Consider the following 16,170-nt stretch of genomic DNA (forward strand, 5'->3'; position numbering starts at 1 on the left):
ATATTTTCAGACAGTTGTCCTGCTACTCAGCTCCAAATTACCAACTTAGAATACACACAGAATTACACCCAAAGAAGACATTACCTCAGGTACGAGAAGCTCTGGAGATGTGGAGAGGATTACCAGGATTTTTTCCTCACCTTGCCCACCCGGAGATAGCACCACGTTAACATGGTTATATCCTTTCTCTTACAGGAAGTACTTTGCTATGCATCTTTACAGTCTACCACTTGCTTTCCACCTTGTGTACAAATGCCATGCGCCCAGGGCTACCTGCAGCAGCACTGCGCCAAAAGAAAAGAAGACACAGCTTGGTTTCAAAAGGTCACAACAACTGCCTTGGCTCTGCAGCAAAACAGTGCTGCAAGTGTTGTGTGGGAAAATAGACTTTCTGTTTTAAGGCCTCCCGCAATTAAATCCTTGTGCAAAATATACAGTTTCTTCTAGCAAGTGGAGACTCAAGGGGGTTCTGGATTTAAATTAGCTTCATTAACAATAATAAATTAAAACTATCTATCTCAATTTTTTTCTTCATGTCATCATAGCAATTATAAGGAGCTTTATCACAACCATTAAGTGCAGAGTAGTACTTTTAATTTCAAATAAGAAAGAGTGAGTTTGACTTTATACTTCAACAAATGAGAATACATCCATAAATTTAGCCCAAATACAAGATTTCTGTATTTTCATATTCAAAATATTGCTTTTTCTCTGTGGATTTTCCACCTAATTAAAGACCAGATATTTATTAATGCATAAGCACTATCATTTTTCAAATCAGTAACAAAGCACACCAAATACTATAATGCATCTTGCCTTTTTATTGTATTGTATTATAGAGAAAGAGGAGTACATACAGAATAATCACTGCCGTCACAACTGTAAAGTTGCAGTGTCACTCTGATCCCTTTGGGAGCCAGAGAACACCCACTTGTCATTCATTCCACCTCTTTATTGTAACAAGCTGCGTATATCAAAACTCGACCGTGAGCAAACATTTTTCTAAATAAAAACACAGCCCAAAAACCAGTGCTTGCCAACAGGATTTTGCAAGATTCTTTAGGGAATAAGCAGAATAAGCATGCACTATAGCAATACAAAACCACAGATGTGACGTCCCCTGAAAAGGTGAACTGTGCTGGAAAATTCACAGGTTCAGTGCTGGAACTCCACCTCCTGCAAAAAGCCACCCCAAAATCTGTGTATTACTTTGGTTCAAGTTTAAGTGGGAGTAAAGTAACCTAAGGCTGAGCGTTTTGCAAAGGAGTTGTGTTAAACCTATTGTTTTATCTGTAAAACAAAACACAGTCTATGATAAGAACCTCTGTTGCCTCCCATCAGTCAGTTGCCAGTGCTACAGTGGAGCGTGATGCTGCTAGAAGCAATGTGCTGCTGTGTCATGCTGCCTCTCTTCTATACAAACCAGGTCCTGATGACCTATAAAGGGGTTTTCTAGAATACTACAAAGGGCAAAGCAAATTTTCTACTTGAAATGCAGGTGCAAGGAAGCTTTTCCTTGCTGAGAACCACATGCCTTTCAAACAGCTTTGGCAGAGTATATGGTAACACACTCAGTTGTGTTACTGAGTACAACCACACACAAAATACTAAGTTGGCAGCGAGTCACCATTCCCTCTTTCCCTGTTCCTACTGTGGTAGATAAAATGGGAGAGAAACAGCTTGGAAACACACGGATAGCTACCATCATAACTTACTGAGCAGCCTGACAGCAAAGTATCAGCCGCCTATGGAAAGACAGATTATTAATAAGAATTGGTAAAATGACTTTGAAAACCACTGCTGTTAATACTGCTCCCATACTCTTGTTTGTATAAAAATTTCTAGCCTGTACATAGATGCTCTAGCTGATGTACAAATCCCTATTAATTATAGTTTGGGGGTGATATTTTAAGCCTTCTAATAAATCTATTACTATTTACAAGAACTTTCCACTGGGGCCCTTTTCTGCTTCCTCACCCTCTGCTCCGCTCCCCCCTCCCTTCCCAAAACAAAGGAAAAAAAGAACAAAAAGGATAAAGGATTTGCTATTATTTTTCAAAGAGTAACAAGGTGCAGTCTTGTCGTCTACTACTACTACACTGCCTAAATTGTCTCACACTGACTGCGGCAGGAATATTAATAGTATCAGCACTGTAACCCACCACTGTGGAGTGTAAAGTCCACGCAAGAGCTATGGCCCATTTTAGAAGAACTTAAATATTTCCCAAAATACAGTTTGCAGGAGACTCCTGGGCATGCAGGCGTTCTGTAGGCTCTCTGCCAAATCTCTCTGTAGAGGCCAGTTTGAGTGGTTTAATCCAGTATGTGATTTGCTTAATGAAAGACACTTCTCTAGAAGATTTTGGCAGATGCAATCAGCTCAATTGCCAGGCAGTATTCATGTGATTACAAATGTTACTGATCACATTATATACTTAATAAATCTCTCCAAAAAGATCACAGCTACTGTGTGGCTCTGAAGAAATTAAAATTGTGATACAGATTACTGTGTTTGCTGTGCACTGGACTATTGATACTACTGGGAACAAATACCTTCCTTGGACTGCCAAGCAACCAGCGACAACTATTAATTTCTATATAAAGCTATGACTGCTTGTTTGCAAATGTTTAGCTATGCATCACTGCAAAGGAGCTTCCTTTTCATGTTAGAGACACATTCTACCATAAATATATTAAACAATTCAACTTCACTGACTTTCACAGATCTGTGGCAATTCACATGTGCTGAGAGGTTGGCCTGAGAGTCCAAGGACAATTTTTGGCTTGAAATAACAGAAAAGTGCGATGCTATCCTTACATAAAACCCATGAGTGAGACTTTGGCACTGTTTCTTCTGTTGACATTTCAGCAGATGCAATATCACATACAGTAATGATAAAACACATCAAAGCAAAAATGATCTAACTAAGCTGTACCTGTTTGGATAAAAATTGTTTTCCTTGCGATGTGGCTCAACTTGCACTCTCTATCTTCCTGCAATTTATTGAACAGCATTTTAAAAATGTGTAAATGTCCATTGGCCAGATCCCAGTGCTCATTTCAGTGTATTGCACGAAAGCAATCACACAGCCCTCTCTTTTCTGCTCTCAGGAGGAGGGTTTCTGTCTGCAAAAAAAAACAAAACACCATGAAATCAAAGAACTGAATATATCACTTTAGAAGAGTATATAATTGATTAGACCTGATCCCTCCACACAGCTGTAGTCAAGGTGCTTTCCTGAGTCAAAAATCATAGTTATTAGTGCTGGTTTTCATCTAGAAAAAGTGACGAAATAAGTATATTCAGAACCAAGATGCATGGAGAGTATTTTTATAGTTTAAATATTTTCATTTTCACAGTTAACTTCCAGGGAATAGGCTGTCAAAATTATTAAAGTGTCCTTTATAAATGCTGAACAAAATCCCACTTTCAACTGCACTGCTGTTAATTCCTTTGCAGTGATTGATGGCTTCCTGTTGACAATGTCTTCAGTACTGTATTTAATTGCGCCAGATAGCATGTGCTGAGGAGCCAGTTGTGCTCTCGGTTACACTGCTGTTTCTCCAGAATAACTCTGAGTTCAATCCAACTGTCAGTCTAACCTTGTTTGAAACTCCTAATCTTTCAGGGCAGATCTAGACTTGAGTTTATGGCTCCTATTTTAACCTGAGTTAATTTACTGACAGTTGCCCTATTATCAACTTCATTTGGAGCCAAGCCTCCACAACTCCATCAAAAGCTTAAAAAACATTCTCTGTATACATAATTTTAAAATACTTGCTTTTGTTTTTGGACTGTCTTAGTAGAAAGCATTTCCAAGCTTTTTTTTTTTTCTGTGTCCAGGAAAAAAAATTAACTTAAGATCCTCAAAGATATTTAAGTATCATTTATTTCATTACAGTGAAATAGCTTAAATCTTTTATAGGTTTTAGTCTCACTCTTTGACCAAAAAAAAGGCTGAATTTCTCAAATGGCACCATCATTTCTGAAGCTGAGCCTCTTGCAAGACTCAAAATAAAATTGTTGATGCAAGCAACTCACATTAGCCGGTGCAATTTTGACTCAAGAGAAACTTCTTCCTGAGCATATCTTGTGGTTTTTCAACTTAACTTGTCACTTAACTCTGACTTTGCAGAGTTTCTTGAAGGGAAAAAAAGTTACCATGCTTAAATTCACCATGAATGCGTTTCCCATCTGCACAGGAAAAAAATCAGAAAAGGTTGTAAACCAGTTGTTAACAAATCATGTAAAAGCTCTGTGAAACAACAAGATCTTCAGCCTCCTGGTGTTCCTTTGACATGACACCTCCTGACAAATTAGAAAAGCAAAGGGCTAATTAACAAAGACACAGTTTCCAAAGGAGTGGCTGGGCACTTTTTCCCAGGAACCTGCTGCACCAAGCTCTGCCTCCCTTGGCCCGCTGTTCCTCTGTCCTCTCGCAGTTCCCACTCTCTACTGCTCATTTCTTGCTCTCAGACCGCAAGCTCTTGCAGGGAGAGGCTGTTCCAGAGCTGCTTTTCCCTCCCCTCCACAGCGCTCTATCCTTTTCAACTCAAACTTTTGACATCCACCTTTGCATTAAAGAGGACTTGTTCACTTTCCTTGTCTGCTTTCACTTATCGTATTAGCGCAATGGCAGGCGTTGTTAAACACTGCTCCTCGCTTGTACAGTACAATCCAGGATGAGTGAATGCTCTCATTGTTGGGAGCCCAGTAGAAATCATAGAATCATCTTAACATCAAACAGGCTTATTGGATTTCACTGTAATGCCAACAAGCTGTCACTGTTACCACAAACCCTGCCCAGGCATCACTCATGACTATTTACAGGCAGGAAGAGCAGCTCTGGGAGCACTCAACTGCAAACTGAAAGACTATGAAGGAGAAGCATCAATTACAAAAATTAAATGCGGCCCTGTTGGCGTTGGCTTAGGAAGTCCCTGATAGGAACAGTCCTGCATGGGGCTTGCCCTTAGGAAGTCCCTGATAGGAACAGTCCTGCATGGGGCTTGCCCTTGTAACAACAACTTTCAAGACTCAGGAGTTGTTGAATGAAGTTATTTGTGTGTAAAATTTGAGAAATTATAGTCAGTCAGCATGAGCCAAGCAGCAGCGGTTGAGTAAGGATATGGAGGCTGTACCTTCCAGAGAACAGAAGGCCACAGTGTGCCATCTGTAGGGCTCTGGCCACTGCATCTCACTTTAGTATCTCTGCATCATTCAGTAATTTGTATTTAACTAAAGCATCTCTTCCAGAAAGGCTTTGGAGTCTCAATCCAAAGGCTGGAAAAGACGGACAGTAGCATACCCTTTCTTTACCAGTAGCATTAAACTCTGACAGCTGTCACAGGGTGGGCGATGTTCCAGACAACTGGTTATGCTTCGTTTGGTGACGCACTCTTCCTGTCCCCCTTGTTCTGTAGTACTGAGAGCTTTCTGAATCAGTGCCTTGGCATCTCAGATCCTCATGTCCAGGTCCTCACACAAACAGAAGCTTATGTTGTGGCACTCTGGGCCCAGCTTCTCCCTTTATACTCTGCCTCGCCTCTTATAAGACACCATTGCTCTCTGATGGGTTGTATTCTCACTCCACCCTGCAAATCAAATAGCCAACACAGATACATCTGACTACCTCTGTAAGTGGGATTAAGGAATTGTGCTGCCTCTGTTGCATTAAAAAAAAAAATCTTCCCAATGCAACTTAGATGGAAATTTATTACCTCCTTTAACTTCCCATGTAAAGCTTGGTGACAGCATTAAGAACCAACACAGCTGCACATGGTCTTGCCGTGTCATGTGTAGGTACACGACGTTTCAGCTAAAAGTAATCCAAACAAGTGAAACCCCACTATACACCACAACAGCCCAGCAGAGCTGCTGGAGGTAAAGCCCTGCAATTCACAGTCTGACACTTAAAAGTTATTTATTATTACGCTAGTGCATGGGAAAATTTTATGATGTCACCTGTACTGCACTCAGAGTTTTGGCCTAATCAGCTTGCTATTGATAGCTCAAGAAAGCTAAAGTCACTCCAATCTTACTGCGTGGGGCCGTACATGATTGCCCAAGGTCACAAGAAACCAAAGGCAAAGCAACGTAATTGCCCTTCTGTGTTATAGTTTGAGACACATAATTGATTTACATCTCTTTGGTTGTCTCTGCTGCGAATGATAATTTGAGTGGATTGTGAGCAAGGAACAAGCAGCCCTCCTCACCTACCAACAGAGGTGGCACTGGCCAGAGACACTGAGCGGGTGCCTAAAGGAACCAGGAGATGCCTTTGTTTTACTCTCATGCTGGCACTGATAATGGAGCTGTTAGTGAAGAAGTAGTACAAGACATACATGAGGGGGCTTTATTAGAGGTGAGAGACCTCCTGCCCATTGCAAACTTCAGACAGCATGGGAACCCCTGTGGTAAGTCCTACCCCAGTCAGTGTCTGTGCATACTTATGAACATATACGTATGTATTGCTAAAATCAGGGCATTTAACACACCCTCATTTTTTGTTCATTGGGACTTCTGCAGAACAGGGTCAGCATGTGAAGTTGCAAAATGCTCTGTGTGCTGTGATAACTCCTCAATCAAATCTGCTTCCCCCTTTTTCACAGAATATCGATCCATGAGCAAGGAATATATGTGTGTGCCTTCCCTCTCTACCGGTCCTGCCCGCCACCTTCTTGCTCTGCTGTTTGGCTTCTCCTCCTGCCCAGTGAACGCTCAGGGCACAGCCCAGAAGCAATGCTGTGAGATAAAGAGTAAATCATCTTTTTTTGCTCTTCTCTCCTTCATACATCTTCTTTACATCTCTATTTGATGCAGGGACTGTCTGGCGTAATTCTTTAGCCTGTTATGCAAGAAGTCTGATGAGATGATCTTTAATGAACCTCTCCAGCCTGTGAAAAATAATCTCTGCTTGGTACAATCCTATTTGCTGAAATGGAAGTGAGTCAGCAGAGATGTCATGTCTGCTGTGCACAGACAGGCAGACCTGGCCACTTGTAGATAAAGGCTAAGTAAAAGCATTTCTATAGAAACACATACCCGCGTGTCTAGATTATACGCCGTCTTCTTTAAATCCTGCAACGCCCTCTGCATGAACTCAAATGCATGGCAGTCAACACAGGGACGACCTGGAAAATGGTACAGAAGAAAACATCACTGTCACAGGATGAAATTTGGAGTGTGGCAGTACAGAGGGGGAGATCTTGCAATGCTGGAAAAAAATACATTTTACCAGGCACCCATTCCTGCATGTGTACAAAATTAGGGCTGCCTATGGACAGGGCTTGTGCCTGTGCCTTGTGCAAATGTGTAAGGACCACAAAAACAGAAGAGCTTTTTGCTGCATGTGCTTTTCTGAACATAGCCCAGGCTTGATTCTGTCCAGTGCTGTGTGCCTTCAGCCCCCAGCCCCTCCCCTTAAAGCAGAAATCCTCAACCTTCCTCACACATGGGTTAATTCTGAAGTGATACACTGAAAATAGCAGTTTGCAGTGGTTCAGGAATCAGACAGGCAGGTCTGTTTTTACAGGAGCTCTTTACAGAGCAGCTTGGCAAGGGACAGTGCCAGATCTGTATTTGCTTCCTTTCACCTGCTGCTGTATTTTTTCTCTGCCAGGAATGCAAAGCATCCCACTGGCTCTGCAGCTGGTGCCAGTGTGTGTGCACAGAGGGGCAGGGCAGGGAAAAGGCAGGGAAGAGGAGGAGGAAGGGACTTCACAACAACTCACACGCTTCGCTTCTGGACCTGGGTGTTTCTGCTCTGCCGGGATTCACCCTGCACTCATCTCAGGCCCTTTTGTTCAGTCAGAGTTAATGAAGTGTGAGTTTTCAGAAGAAGGAATTGCAGATACTGGAGGAGATGCCCTGCTGGGGCATTATCCCTCCCTGGGGATAATGGGGAGAGAGGACATTTTACATTGACCACAGAGCCCCCATGCTGAGGGGCAGTGCTGCAATCCTTGTCTACAGGCAGCCACTTGGGCTGCTCTGACAAAGCAAAGAGGGTGCAAAGCTGCTGCTGAGATAGCTGGGGAGCTGCCTGGAGCCAGGGACATGCTGTGCACCACCCCATGCCGGCCACCCTGCTGCCACCCCACACTTCCCAGCTGGGCCTCATGGAAGGGAGCAGCCAGAGTACTTCTGGGTCCCCAGCAAGCCTCTTAGGGCCTTTGACCTGTTCAGGAGGTTGTTTCACTTCCACCCATCCTCTTCCATCTCCCTTCCGCTCTTCTGACATTTCAGGCAGACCCAGGGACCAAGTTAGGGATTTAATTCCGGAGATATGAGGAGATGCAAAGTCCCCAGCTCTATAAGAACAGCATCACTCACAAAGTCTCCCTCTCCAGGCCTGAGAGAAGTAGCAACAGAATGGTTTTGAGCACATTTTAAAGACACTCAACCCCCTCCTGTTTTCAGTATTTCAGTAATTTGTTTTCACTTCAGATCATGGAGCAGAGCCCTTAGAAAGAATCTGCATCCTTTCAGCAAATCCATCATTCACTTGGTGCCATGGTCTGCTCCCTCCCTTTGCCGCGGTCTCCTCAGAAAGCGCTCTGCCTTGGCTCCGCCTCGGCGAAGCGCTGCATATCCTGAAGTGCTTGTCACTAAAGTGTTCTCAAAATCAGAACTTGTTGGAGAAAAAACAAACTACGGGTCATAAATTAATGTCTCCTTCTCCAGCAGTGTGGAGCAAGCATCTCTGAGGAGAGCCATGGGTACCATAGTCTCACTGCCTGCTACCCAGGAGGTCTTCCAAGGCCCTCATGAAGGCCATGGCTGTGTGGGGTCATTCACTGGTATTTATGGCAGCCAAATGCTCCTATGTGGACAGGGAAGTTCTAGTGGAATGGCACAACCATGCCAAGTGGTTATTTCTACCAGCCCTGTGAAAGTAGCTGCCCTGACATCAAAGCAGCTTCTGCAGGAAAACGGTGGTGGCACCGAGGCCACCTGCCTGTGCAGGTCTGTGTGTCCTGGATCAGCACATGTGAAGCTCTTAGCATGGCACTGCTCTTCAAAGCCACAGTGCAGCCAGCTTCACCACATAATGGGATATTCACTCTCTCCTATAGTTTCCTGGGCTGTCCTCCTCGGTGGAGGGTCCTTCTCCAGGCACAGCTGTCTCTGGGCCAGGTTTTCACCCCTGCCTGCTGGGAGCTTGCTGCCCTGCAGCCCTGGCAGTGGGAGAGCTCCTGTGATTTCTCCAACCAGCTACATGCCAGGATGGGGACCATCATTTTGACTTCCAGTGGCGCAGAGAGGACTCACTGAAGCAGCATCAGTGGCAGATAAGAGGACAGCTGTACCTGGGAGGAGGTGATGAGCAGCTGAGGAGGTGGCTGGCTGTAAACCCGTTCACCCGTGCAGCCCTGCAGAGCACACGGCTGTTCAGCGCTCTGGGGACTCAACTAGGGCAGTGCTGGTATCTCCATCAAGCACCTTGCATGAGCACAGAGCAACCTGAAGGCAGTTCCCCAAATAAAATAGGCGCAATACCCCACTACCTAGAAAGCCCATAGCTACAGTCAGATTTTTACGAGCAGAGCTGCCCAAGTCCTTACTCTAGCCGGGCTTTTAATCTATTATACTAGCCAGACTCTCCAGTAGCCAATAGCAGATACTTAAGAAAGATATAAGAATAAGCCTCTAGCAATGTTCTTCTAGCCTACCAAGAAGTTGGAGGATATCCTGAGTCTGGCTGGTGTTTCTACATCTGATAAGGTCTCCATGAATTTTTCTAACATTAATTTGCCCCATTGCTTCCTGAATCCATGTAAACTTTTGGCATCTACAGCATCCTGTGGCAATGAGTTCCACAGCTCAGCTATTCAGTGTGTGAACAAAATACCATTCCTGACTGCTCTGAAGTTAACATCTGCTGCTTTCATTTCCTGCCTCTAATTTTTGCACTAGGAGAGACAGTTATTAAATATTCAACATCTTTGTCCCACTTATAACTTTGCTGCTCTCCATCACCTCCTGCCCTGGTGTCTCCTTTCTGGACTGAAGAGCTGGGGCTGGTAAGCTGGCCCGTCTAGCTGGACTTGTTCTCTCTTCGTTCTCACAATATTTTCAATAGGATGCCTATGGATGTTTCCCAAAAAGCAATGACGTCTAAAGCTCGTTTTTTACAAAGGTTTTAGACAGATCTAAATATGTGCCATTGCTAATAGGAGCAATCCCACCCTGCTTGCTGTCCTTGCCGTGTGTTCCCACACCTCCCTTGCTCACAGCAGGAGTGACTACGCAGTTCCTTGGTCAGCTGGATCACTGATTTATTTTCCCCAGATCAAATCCTGACTGCCCAAGTTCTGCAGCCAGAACAAGAAACTGGGCAAGGACAGGAGGCCAGGTTATGGGGAGGAGAAGGCCAGAGGCAGCATAGGCTTACATCAGCTTAAAGTAATCGTGAAACCAAACCTTAAGTCACATCATAGCAAAGTACAGCAGAGTGCTATTAATTCCTTGCTGACAGCTGGGAACAGACTATCATTCATCGGGAGACTTAACAGGTTTGTGGATTAACATAATGAGAATTATCAAGAGTCAGCTATAATTCTTTAAATGGGTCCTGTCAGCACGAAGACTGTATGTGTCTTTGTGTGTTTGGAAAGAAGTGGGGGAGGAGAGCTTAAAATATGCTTCTTGGCTTCTTCTTGGTGAAAAACTGGAACTGAAAGCATTGTGGAAGTCTAATTTGCTTTCCCTCGCAAGCACATGGCATTTATTTCATGCACCTTGGCTAATGAAAAAAGACTGACCAGCTTCTGTTCTTCAAATTCCACATTCCAGCTTTCGCAGAGGGTGATCTGGGCTATAAATGCACTGGGAGGTTGGGGAAATTGCTTAATTTTTTTAGTGGATTGCATTGAACTTTAAAGAAAATAATCCGCAAACATTAGTAACACCACTTCATACTTGAACAGTCTTTTGCATATGCAAAGTGCTGTGTAAGTGTAAGGACATGATTAATCACTGCTCATTAGCATTATTCATAAATAGCTGGGCCTGGCTCTGTGGCTGGCAGGAAGTATGCCAAGTGGAAAGCAGGTGATGGTACTCCAAGCCAGATAGCGGTGCCACACACAGGGCAGGATGTCTCTGCAACGCTCAGAGGAACCCTGACTCACTCTCATGCTTCTTTCCTGTGACTCCTGAGACTCCTGCACCTCCCACACTTGCACCAGATCATTGCTGCCCCTCTCCTGCTCGTGGTGCTGCAGGAGGGACACATTTCTCCCACCAAGAGGGAGAGAGAGGTTGTAGTGCTGTGTGAGCCATGAGGGATTGTTCCTTCTAAAGGCATGTTCCCAGTCCCATCTCGCACACCTGGGAACAAAGAAGAGCATTGAGTACCACACTGGTGAGCCCTGCAGAGGACGCTTAGTATGGTCCGTGTATGTCATATATCCCCGTCTCCAGGGGCCATCCAGGATCACACAGCCACCATTTTCCTGGGCTGACAGTACAGACTTAAGTTTGAGTGATAGGGAAGGTGTGTGCATGTCCCACAGTAGCACTGGCCCCCAGAATGGGTCAGTACGCAGGAGGATCAAGTCCTTGATGAGAAATAGTAGTAGACCTGACATCAAGCAGGAAAAGATTGAGGAATGTCTGTACTAGATCACATCAAAGGTCTGCCTGGCCTAGGTTCTGTCTCCCAAGAGCTACATCTCTTTAGTACATTAAATGTGTCTTGGAGCATTCCCAAGCTTTGAAAGCAGCTGGCATGGGACAGCTCATCTCTGAAACAGTAAACTCTGTCTTCCAGATATGCAACTGGCCTCCCTGTCATGGACAAAAGTGTGTCAGGGACCATCCTGGCAGGTTATTAGTACAGTCATGCCCCCATGCCAAGGAACATCCGTGGGCAGTGGTTACAGATGTGACTTTCATGGCCAACAATGGATGCCCATGAAAGAGAACAAGATCAGGGCAAGTATGTAGGGATGTGTCACCAAAGACCCTCCCATGCCTCAGGAACATGCTGAGGCAGATTCTGAGCCAGAAGAACTGCTGCTGTATCTAACAGCCTTTTCTAAGAGTTTTTACTTGAATTTGCCCAATCAGTTCTGCAATCCCATGCAAACTTTTAGCATCCACAGTGTCCTAAGGGAGGAGTTCCACAGGTTAACTATCAGGAAAAGTCTTGATGGGCAAAGGAAAATACCTGGAACACTAAGCAGCTATGCAACACTCTCATTGAGTGGCTGGTTAGGAGCATCCTGAGTTCCTTGTAGCTTTAAAACTTTGCAGCAGCACAAAAAAATTTACAATTCATGATCAGCTGACAGCCTTCCTCCTGGCCTGGCCTCAGACATAAACGCCGTTACGCATTCATAGCAACGCTACCAGCCTCCGTTACTCAGGACAGAACAGCAGGTCTCTGCGGAAACACTGGTGGTGGAAACGCTCCGAACTTCTCTTCATTCCTCACTCTCACAGACAGGAGTAAGACAAGACAAGGAATTTGTTCTCAAGGGCTCTTCAGTGGACTCAGTAGCCTGGCCACAGGATAGCAAAACCATGACATAACTCCTTGAGTTTGGGTTCAGAGACCCTGGCCAAGAGTTTCCACTACAAAAGCAGAACAAGGAATCGCTATATACTTTTTCCCAAAAATGTGTTGATTTGCCTCTGCTAACACAGACACACAAAGGGAAAATACATTTTTCAAGCATGATTTTCTCCTTGAGGACACAAAATGGACTACTTGCCATAAAACTTATTAAAGTTAGTTAGAGTGTGCCTGGAAAGCATGCACGCAAAATATAGATGACGTCTGTTTTAGAACAGACCAAAACCTAGCGCTAATAAAAAAAATAAGAGAATGGAAGAAGAAGATAATTCAGTATTTAAGTGCTGTAGAGACAAATACACATAGGTGTATTTAAAAACTAGTAATGGAATTACAGGAGAATAAGATGCAGTGACTAAATCGGGTCATGTGTTAAATATTTTGGTAGTCATGTAAAAAGATAGCTGTGATACAAAGTAAGTATGACTGAGAACTCGAGATTTGTTTCTATGCAATGACCTTCCTTTTTTTTTTTCCTCCCCAGAGGGTATTTTAAGTTTTTAATGAGTGGCTACTTCCCATTTGCTGTCACCAAAATACCCTGAGAACGTTGACTCCATCCCGTAATATCTTTGAACTATTGCCTTATTTTGGAGAAGAGAAAAGTTAACTAGAGACTTGCCCAGAATGACAGAGGAAGTTAATATATAGCTGTGATCCAAATTCAAGAGCTCCCAGCTCCAGGGTGTGCTCAAGCCAGTCTGTTGTATTTATTTATTTTTTAAGTTTGCAGAATAGCAGCAGGATTTCAGAAGTCTATATATGTTTTACAAATATGATGTTTGGGTCAACTTCCCCCCGTGTCAATCTATAGTAGTTACAAGAAAGTTGAACTTGAGCTATTGTTTCAACCAGATACTAAAATAAACACAAATGACAGAAATAAACACAATTTTTCTTCTAGAATATCCAGCCTCACATGGACTTCATAAGTATTGCAGCAAATCTGGAAACAAAACTCTTGAGAAGCAGATCTAAAAGACCTACAACCAAAGAGCTTTAAAACAAGCTCCAATTAAAATTATAGTATTCAGTTAGTATTTTCTTCCTAAATAAGTACTAATCCTTTGCTGGCTTGCTGTTTTTATAAGCACTGTTTCCCTGTGCTTTGCTGACACATTACAAATTCATCATCACTCCCTCGCTAATCAGGCAATGCAACGCTCCCCCCTGGAGCTGAAGGTCTGTGGGGCTGCTGTGGGCTAAGTGATGGGGACAAAGCCAGAGGTGGTGCGGTGGGAGGGCGGGAGGGCATCAGGGCAGGTACCTACTTTCTGCAGGAATGACAGTCCCAGAGTCCTGGCTGGCCCCCACAAGCCTCACGCTTAGCAGGCCAACCACCCAGATGAAGGGGATCGCCACGCGCAGCACGCTCCAGACAGACGGCAACGCCATTGCTCTCATCAACAATTCACGCTTTCCTCCCCGCCTGGAACGAGGAGAAATAGTGGAAATCAGCAGTTTGCTCCCAGCACGCTCCCCACAAAGGAGGGGAGCAGGCGTGATAAGCACAGACCCACGTTGTACACGCCAACCCACATGCTCGCACCGCTGCAGTGACACGCCGCGGGCTTGCGGTGCACCCCAAGGACCAGTTTGCCAAGTACCTGATCTTTCTCTTCGCCCGTGCGCCAGACCCTGGGAGCAGCTGTAGCGAGCAGGCGAGGCTCCAGCAGCCGCTCTGAGCATGCGTCCCCCCTGCATCCCCCTTTCCCTGATTAGGGTCATTGCCATGGAGATTTGCTATAGCAACACTGAAAAATTGGAGCTGCCAAGCGGAGAAGATTTAAAGGGACCACAGTGTGGTGGATGGTTGCTGCTGTACTCCTCCTCCTCTGCCTCCGCTCCCCCAAGGCCATGTCCTCTCCTTGGTGAACCCTGGCTGCTGCCACCCACGTGAGAGGGTCTTAGGCAATTTTTGGGTTTGTTGCTTTTACTCCCAAAGGGGCTGTGCTGAAACACGCAGCTGCCATCCCTTGTTTTAACTGTAACTCAATTAAAGTGAGATTTTATACAGGGAGGTTTCAAACGAGATGAGAACTTGGAAAAAATAAAGATCCAGGGCCTTCTGATGGCACCCTGGGCTCTGGGGAAGACTCTGTTGCGGGCTTCATTCAGCTACACTGAAAATGATGCCTTGAGGACAACAGCAAGATTGGCACATGAAGGAGCCGGGAGTATGCATCCTGCACAGCACCACACGGCCTGAACTTGGTAACAGCCCGGCCAAAACCTAGGCACTGAGGCATTTTAAGGGTGCTCGCTTCAAGCTCAACTCTTGATCTGGGATTTTACTAACAGGCTGTGTCTGGACAAAGCTCAAGCATGAGCTGTCCTTGTTAAGGGATCTCCGTAAGAAATCAAGCATTTGGAAAGTGGAGGTGATACCTTTAGGAAAAGAGAGAGAGAAGCTCTCAATTCCTGTTTGCCCCAGAGTGTGGTTAAAGACTCATCTTGCAACATACCTGTTCAATACATGGCTTTGTCCTTCTCTCAGAAGAGGATGCTTTACTGCCTCTCTCATTGGGGACCAGGCTCCAGCCTTCCTGGTCTGTACAGAATAGCTGACCTGCCAGGCTGTGGAGGTGCCAGCCTTCCCGGGCTGAAACTCAATTTATCCCTGGCTTTCTTCAGCCCTAAGGTCTGTCACCAGCAACGTACTCTGCTTCTATTTTACTTGTTCCTGTGGCTTCCTCGGAATTGCCTCTTACATCCCTCATTTCAATGCTCATGCTTTTGGACCAGGTTAGATTAAAAGACATATCAAAGAACTCCAGGCTCTTGACCACTTCCTGGCAAAGTGGACTTGGCTTGTGGATGCAAGGGCTTTGCAGGGCAGCAGCCTGAAGTAGTTCCTACAGGAATGACACATTAGGCAAACTTTTAGCTCAAAGTGCAACTGAAACTCAACTTCCCTTGCGTGGAAGGTCCAAATGAAGGTCTCAGTCAATGAGGTCTTCATAAGGTGAGTCAGGGCAGACATGTGCACCGAAATGGCTCTACTGACTTTTTGAGAAGCCAAGACTCCCAATCCAAGTTCTGAATTCGGCTGCCTGAAGTGAGGTTGTGTGAGACAGCCCAGTAGAAGATTGCTTGTCTCTTTGCAGGCCTCAGATGCCTGTTAAAGGAGCAGCTCCATAAGAGCCAGGATATAATGGAACAACATTGTACAGTTTGACTATACACTCATCTAGGGCTGGTCGCATAGTCTAGCCCTGATCTGCAGTTTTAAATAACACCAAATGGAAATTCTGGCACAAAATCCAAACCTTACACTTCCATTCACCCTGGCATATGTGTTTCTTGAGCACACCCTCATTACGGTCTCGCGGCCATACCATACTTTTCATATATGAACTTAAACAAAAGGACAGAAAGGAATTGCTTACAGGTGCAATAACTTTTGATAAGGTGGAAAGCACTGTTTGTTCTAGTATTTTTTCAAGGTATCGATATAGTAATTTCTAAAATTGTAGCTACTTTCTAAAATCTTTTTCATAATTGCTTGGTCTTTTCATTAGGCAGGCAGAACAAGCAGTACAACCCAAAACGAGGTAAGGAAAGAAATTTGACATCTCAGGGAGGA

General features: G+C 44.6%; 1 protein-coding gene across 1 annotated transcript; it reads right to left on the reverse strand.

Moving 5' to 3' along the window:
* Positions 1–798: 798 nt before the first annotated feature.
* LOC106884527 (chromosome unknown open reading frame, human C4orf48) lies at positions 799–15,702 on the reverse strand. Its single transcript, XM_014935957.1, has 4 exons — positions 15,050–15,702; positions 13,856–14,013; positions 7,046–7,134; positions 799–3,126 (listed from the first exon to the last, which is right to left on the reverse strand). The coding sequence occupies exons 1-4, from the start codon at positions 15,106–15,108 to the stop codon at positions 3,061–3,063; spliced, it is 372 nt and encodes a 123-aa protein (XP_014791443.1). The 5' UTR covers positions 15,109–15,702; the 3' UTR covers positions 799–3,060.
* Between the last annotated feature and the right edge of the window lie 468 nt (positions 15,703–16,170).

The sequence above is a fragment of the Calidris pugnax genome, unplaced genomic scaffold (assembly GCF_001431845.1).
Source record: "Calidris pugnax isolate Ruff unplaced genomic scaffold, ASM143184v1 scaffold14, whole genome shotgun sequence".
Classification (NCBI taxonomy): Eukaryota; Metazoa; Chordata; class Aves; order Charadriiformes; family Scolopacidae; genus Calidris; species Calidris pugnax.

Bases quoted from the DNA above. Each gene is read 5' to 3' on its own strand.
- LOC106884527 (XM_014935957.1), bottom strand. From the start codon at position 15,108: ATGAGAGAGGCAGTAAAGCATCCTCTTCTGAGAGAAGGACAAAGCCAT. The intron at 14,014-15,049 runs GTATGTTGCAAG...TCCTCGTTCCAG, and splicing joins CAAAGCCATGTATTGAACAG to GCGGGGAGGAAAGCGTGAAT. The intron at 3,127-7,045 runs GTATGTGTTTCT...TTTTTTTTGCAG, and splicing joins CGTATAATCTAGACACGCGG to ACAGAAACCCTCCTCCTGAG.